A 6,359-nucleotide genomic window follows, 5' to 3' on the forward strand; every position below is an offset into this window, starting at 1 on the left:
GGGCCGGGCGCGGCCGGGGCGCCCCGGCCGCCCCCCCTGCCGAAGCCTCAGGCGGCCTCAGCTCCGCACGGGCCCGGCCCAGCCCGCCGCGGCACGGGGCCGGCGACGAGAGCGTAGGACGCTCGTCAGCACGGCCGACCGCCGAGGCTTCGCTTGCGATTTGAGCCTCTCTGAAAGGAAATTGGTGATTGAAACGAAAATCAGAACGCTGTGTCGTTGGGTTTCCAACACGTGTAAGCGCGAGACACGTGGTGGCGGCAGCGGGAAGGACCGTTACGCTCCGCGTGGAGCAGCGTGACGTCCGAAACCCTGGAGCAGCGGCCGAGCTGGACCCGCCGGTGCCAGAAAGGAGGTGAAAGGGCGGAGGAGCACAGGGTGAGGCACGCGGGACACAAAGGGGACCCCACGGCCGGGTGACGGCCTGAAACCTGACCCTGGTAATCGCACTAAACTGGAGCGGCCCGACCACCCGGTTACGGGACGGAGCCTGTCGGGCCGTGTGACAGCGCGAGACCCGACTCTGCTGCCTGCGGGGAAGCCGCTCCGAACGGGAGGACGCACGTGGGGGAAAGCCAGGGGACGGGGCCGGACGGGGCCGGACGGGACCGGACGGGACTCAGCGGAAGCCACAGCAGCTGTCGACGGCGGACGGAGTGTCGCCGAGATCGAGCGGGCGACCGGCCCAAAGGGCTAACGTTCCAAACGCTGCAGCCGACGACGGACTTTCAGATAAACGCAGCGAAGCCCGGCGGCGTCGCAGTGGGGAGGAGACGGAGCGGCAGCTGCGCCAGAGACGCGCTCAGACGTCGGGGACCAGCAGACGGAAAACCGGCAAAGGGCCGGAAGGCTCGAACGCTGTCAACAAGTTGACCTGACAGACGATGAAACGTCCCCCCCACACCACCCCAGCAGCAAGTGGAACTTTTCCTGTGCGCACCTTATTCTGGACCAAAACACAAAACGAGGCTCGATCCGTGTGAAGGGGCGTAGGGCGTGTAAGGCGGGCACTGAGCCCACGCGGAATGGACGTGGGGGTCAAGGGCAGGAGGGCGGGCGGGGGGCGTCCACGAGGCAGGGAGCAGATGGGGGGAGCATGGGGTGCTGTGGGGTGTGGTCGTCACGTGGGCTCAGGGTCCCTTGTGGAGGTGGATGGAGGTGATGCTCGCACAAGGTCGTGAATGCACAAAGTGCCCCTGGGTTGTACCCTTTAACATGGTTAATTTTACGTTATATCAATTTTATCTCAACTTTTTTTAAAAAACAAAAGCTGTGGGAAAAATGCCCAACTATTTGGAAAGTAAGTAGCGTATGTCAAAATAACGGGTCGAGACGGAGTCGAAGGGGAAGCGTTTTTGAACTGAAGGAAGAAAACAGATATTGATGCGATGCTCGGGGGAAGGTGCGGCACGGTCAGCACCTGTGTGAGAAAGACGACTCGGCCACCGACCTCGGCCAAGCTCGAGAGAGCAGAGGGCGGGCGGACTGGACCCCGAGTAACTAGGACGAGGAAATCGAAGGTCGGAGTGGGAACCGGTGAAATAGAGAACAAAAATAGAAGAGAAAAACCAATGAAACCAAAAGCCGGTTCTTCGAGAAGAGAGATAAGCGGCCCCCTTCTGTCCAGACCGGGCGGGGACGGGGGGACGTGCCGCCCCCATGGGTGCCGCGCCGTGCGGATGTCGGGGTGTGTCTGCGGCATGGCTTTGCGCTGATTCATTTGACAGCCTAGGGGACGTGGGACAAAGTCCTTGAAGACCTGACCTGCCAAAGCTCGTTGCACAGGAAGCAGGTGGCCCGGGCAGCCCCCCTCTGCAGGAGGACTCAGGCGAAGACAAGGCCAGGCCTGGGCGGCTTTCCTGCGAACATTTTCATTTAAGGAAGAAAAAAAATCTGAGTTCTGCACAAACGCTTCTAGAAAATCTAAAAGGAGGGAATACATCCCGACTCTGTGAGGCTAGGATCCCTCTGATACCGAAACAAAGACTCAGCCACTATTCTGCGTGAACGTAGATGCCGACGTCCCAGACAAAATTTTAGCAAATGAAATCCAATCATGTGTGAAAGGCTCATACACCAGTGCCAGTCGGAGTTGCCCAGGGGTGGTTTAACATTCAAAAGCCAGTCGGTCTGGCTCGCCGTGCTTAAAAATAAATGCAGAAAACCCGCGTGGTCATCTCAGCAGCCGCGGAAGAGCTCTCTGTAAAACCCGGCACCTGGGCCTGAGTGTAAAGGGAGGGGCCTCTCAGCAGACTGAGCAGCAGGGAACGTCCTGAACCTCGCAAAGGGCACGTGGGAAACGAGCCCGAGCTGACGTCACACTAGGCGCCAGAGTCGGAGCCGCTGCCTCAGGGCGACGACGGGGCGCGCGCCGACGCCTCACGCAGGACCCTGCCCGCCAGGTCAGCGAGGCAGACGGAAGAAGCGAAGAGCATCCCGTCTGGGAAGAAAGACGTGCAGCTGGCTTCGCGCACAGGCAACGTGATTGTGCAGAAGCCTCCGTGCCGCCCACGAGAAGGAGCAGCGAAGCTCCGAGCGGCGACAGGCGTGTTTAGCTAGGTCGCGGCGTGTGACAGCCGTGCACGGATGTTAACTTCATATTTCCACAGGCTAAGAATGATCCATCACATATTAGAAAATGTTTAACAATACCGTTTATGATGGCATAAAAATGACGTTGGACCAGAAAAAGTGAAAGCCTATACCCTGAGAACTATGAAATGTTGCTACAAAACATTGAAGAAGAGCTAAATGGGAAAATAGATCAAGTTCACGGGTCAGAAGACTGGATGTTATTAAGATGTCACTTTCCCCTGAACCACCTGCAATCCTTACCAAGATAACTGCAGGCTTTTTACGTAGAACTTGACAAAATCATTTTGAAATGCATATGGGGCTGCAGGACACACAACAAAGAAAAGCAAAGTCGGGGGCCCCACACTACCTGGTTCTCGACTCATCACAAAGCTGCAGGACTCAAGATTTTCGTGTAAAGTTAGGTTACTGAAACTTAGTCAAGGATCCCGAAATAGACATGCAGAAATCGACGTAGACGGAGGCACAGAGGCCATTCGGTGAGGAGAGGCAGGTGTTTGACGAGACGGTGCTGGGGCCGCGGGGCGCCCAGGAAATGGAGCGCAGGTCACGTCCCCAGCGCGGCGAGAAGCGCCTCGGCGGGCCGTGGGCCGCGCCGTGAGAGCCAGCGCCAGGACTTCTGCGGCAGACAGGGCCGCGCCTTCGCGGCCGCAGGTTCGCACAGGCGTCAGAAGCATGGCCCGTGAAGAATCAATCGACCCGTCACACGCTGCTCTTCAAAAGACGCTACTAAGGGACCGGAAAGACGAGTCGCAGCCTGGGAGAAAATGTTTGCAAATCATCGGCGTGACAGAACGTACCAACAGCTCGTAGTAAGAAAACAATCCAATAAAAAATGGGACGAAGGGAGGCGGATGGTAAATAATCGTGTGGGAAGACGACAGACTTTGACAGACTTCTTCCGGGGATCAGGAAATGCAAATTGCCAGCATAAGGGGAGATGGCCCCCCGTGGAGCCGTGAGTCCGGCTGGGCGCGGGGAGGGACGGGGCCTGCGCCCCAGCAGGTGGGCGTGAGCCGCTCCGGGTGGCGCTGGGGGAGTGTGACAGGCTGCCGCCCCCCCACGCCTCTCCTCGGGAGTAGGAGGAGGGGGAGCGCGGTCCGCAGCCTGGCGCGGACGTCGGGGGCCTTGACGCCCCAAGCTGAGTGACGAGCAACACAGCCGGGGGGCGCCGGGGAGCACGGCGCACGTGGCGGCGTGGGTGGACCTCGTTCCGCGGGATGACCCCGTTTATGGCGCCCCCTAGAGGGTGCAGGCTGTAGCGCCGGAAGGCGGGCGCGGTGGCCCAGGAGGGCGGACGCAGGGACATGCGGCCAGAGGCCGTCCACGGTGACTCGCCCCCACGTGTCAGTTACAGAACGTGAACTTGCCCCTGATGAGGAAGCTGGCGCATCTCAAACTCAGCCTGATGGACGTGGTCCTGGGCATGCTGCAGCTGTCCTGGCAGGAGACGCGGGAGCGGCAGCTCCGGATGGGCTCCTTGGAAAAGCTGCTGGCCCGCCACCTGCAGAGCCCCAGCGACCACAGCTCTGTCAGCCTGGTAACGCCCCGGCCCACAGACCCCTCGTCCCATCCGCGCGGCCCACGTGCCCTGAGGGTCAAGGGCCGGGTTCTCCAGCTCCGAGTTCACGGCCCCCGCGGCCGGCGACCTCCACCCTTGCCGGAAAGGCCCCGTGAAACCAGTCACGTCGGGGCTGGTTCCCAAGCCCGTGAGTCTGCTCTGACTAGTTATTGACATAACGACATAATTGCCACGTGAAAAAGTTCATCAGGTGAATTATTTTCTTTAAAAAATTAATTTGCAAAATATTTGTTTTGAAGGAAACGTACTCTGGTATTATAGACATTTCTCAGATTTCATACGTTATGAACCAAATTAATTTGACTTAACCGTATGTGGATCAAAGATAGTCCTAAAATTGGATTTGATACAAACTCACGTGTATGTCCTTGAGCCCCAGATCAAGGTCATATAAGCAAATGCGAGGGACCCTCCCGGCACCTAGGCCCTGGAGGTCCTGCCCCGCACCACGGGGAGTCCTCAGCCTGTGTGGATGTCGCCCCGGGGGGCGGGGGGGGCGGGTCCGGGGATGTTAGCGGAGGCCCCGGGGGCGTTAGCGGGTGGCGGGGTGGCCCACTGCGTTTCCTGGGGTGGAGGCGGGTGACCGGAAGGCGGTTTGTGTCCCCGAAGAGGTGGTCCATGCTGCAGCGGACGCTGGCCCACTCCGTGCTGGCACAGCTGGGAGGCCTGCAGCCGCTGTGTGCACACTGCGTGCAGCTGCGCGCCCGGCTCCTGGGCCTGGCCGGGAAGGCCCTGCACCTGCTGGCCGTGCACACGGACCCCCTGCGCCCCGCCTCCCACTGGGAGGACAGCCTCTCGGTACGTGCTTCCTGCTCAGTGCGTCACAGACCACGGGTGCCCCCCGACAGCATTCAGAGCTCACCGCACACGAGAATGAGGGTGCACAGTAGGCCTCCGACAGCATTCAGAGCTCACCGCACATGACAATGAGGGTGCACAGTAGGCCTCCAGGCCGCTGCTCAGGAGGGTGGTGCGGCGGGCGCCCGGGGGTGGGGAGAGACGGGGTCTCTGAGGTCGGGCCCCGGGGAGAGCCGCCCGCTGCGGAGTGGACAGGGTGGGATGGCATGAGGGAGGACACCACGCCCGCCGGGTCCCAGCCCCCGACGTACAGTCCAGCAGGTCTCGGCTCCTGCTGTCTCCCCCACCCCAGGAGTCTGGGGTGTGCCTGAGCCCAGGTGCTAAAACCCTGATGCACCCCCCCAGCCCAGCCCCCCACATGCAGTGCAGGGAAGCCGGGCCGAGGCCCCCATCCCGCAGCCGTGTGGCACACACAGCCCCAGCCTTCTGCATGCCCGACAGGGCTGCCTGGGGGACCTGGCTGTCCCGTGGGAGCGCCCTGCCCCTCAGAAGGAGCTGGTGACAGCCACTGCCCCTGCATGTCACCACTCTGCTCATGCAGATGGCCCTCGCTCCACCTGGAAGACCCCTACCCCAAGCAGATGGCCCCACACCACCATGCGAGGTGGGGCTGGTGCCCAGTGGGCTCTCTGTCCCGGGTCCCCAAGACCTAGGACTAGACACCCATTTGGATAAATCTATGGAGTTTGGCCCCTCGTTCTGCCTGCACAGGTGGCTCCAAGACGGAGGTGGCCCAGAGACGCAGTCTCAGCTCCCCTCCTGTCCGAGCCGGGCCCCTGTCCGCAAGATGCGCTGACAGTGACCCCCTGAGGGCTGTCAGGGACACGCACGAAGTCCCCGCGGCAAGAAGTGCGCCCACCAGACCCCTCCTCCTGCCCACCTCCACCGTGACCCACGCACCCTGCGCTCCCCCTCAGTCCTGGGCCTGCTGCACCCAGGCCGGCTCCTTTGGCGCCCCTGAGCACCCGCCAAGCGGCACGGGTCCCACAGGGGTCAGCTGGTGCACTTGTCCCCAGCCCCGGGCAGATGGGCACCGGCTTCACTCGGTCCTGGCCACACGGTGCCGCTCGGTGCCAATGCCCGGGGAGCGTGGTTTTCAGGGCTGAGGGGAGTGAGCACAGCGTGTGGGGGACCGCACGTGGCTGGGCATTAACCGGCCTGACAGGTGCGCTGACGCGTGCAGCTGACCTGTGGCTCCTGTGCCCTAGGGGGGGACCGAGCCCAGCAGCCTCAATGTGGAGGTAGCCCGGGATGACGGGGACAGCGAGCAGCGTCTCGGTGGCCTGCCGGCCCACGGGGCAGCCCCTGGGGGGGACGACAGGAGAGG

At 61.8% G+C, this 6,359-nt stretch overlaps 1 protein-coding gene across 1 annotated transcript in view; it reads left to right on the plus strand.

Annotated features, from left to right (window-relative positions):
• The window catches only part of CFAP46 (cilia and flagella associated protein 46), a 67,203-nt gene that overhangs the window by 47,443 nt on the left and 13,401 nt on the right, over nt 1-6,359 (plus strand). The window contains 3 exon segments of the mRNA XM_025047544.1: nt 3,944-4,132; nt 4,784-4,972; nt 5,950-6,092. Of these exon segments, the coding sequence (XP_024903312.1) occupies nt 3,944-4,132; nt 4,784-4,972; nt 5,950-6,092 (521 nt within the window).

The sequence above is a fragment of the Pteropus alecto genome, unplaced genomic scaffold (genome assembly GCF_000325575.1).
Source record: "Pteropus alecto unplaced genomic scaffold, ASM32557v1 scaffold74, whole genome shotgun sequence".
In the NCBI taxonomy this organism is placed as follows: Eukaryota; Metazoa; Chordata; class Mammalia; order Chiroptera; family Pteropodidae; genus Pteropus; species Pteropus alecto.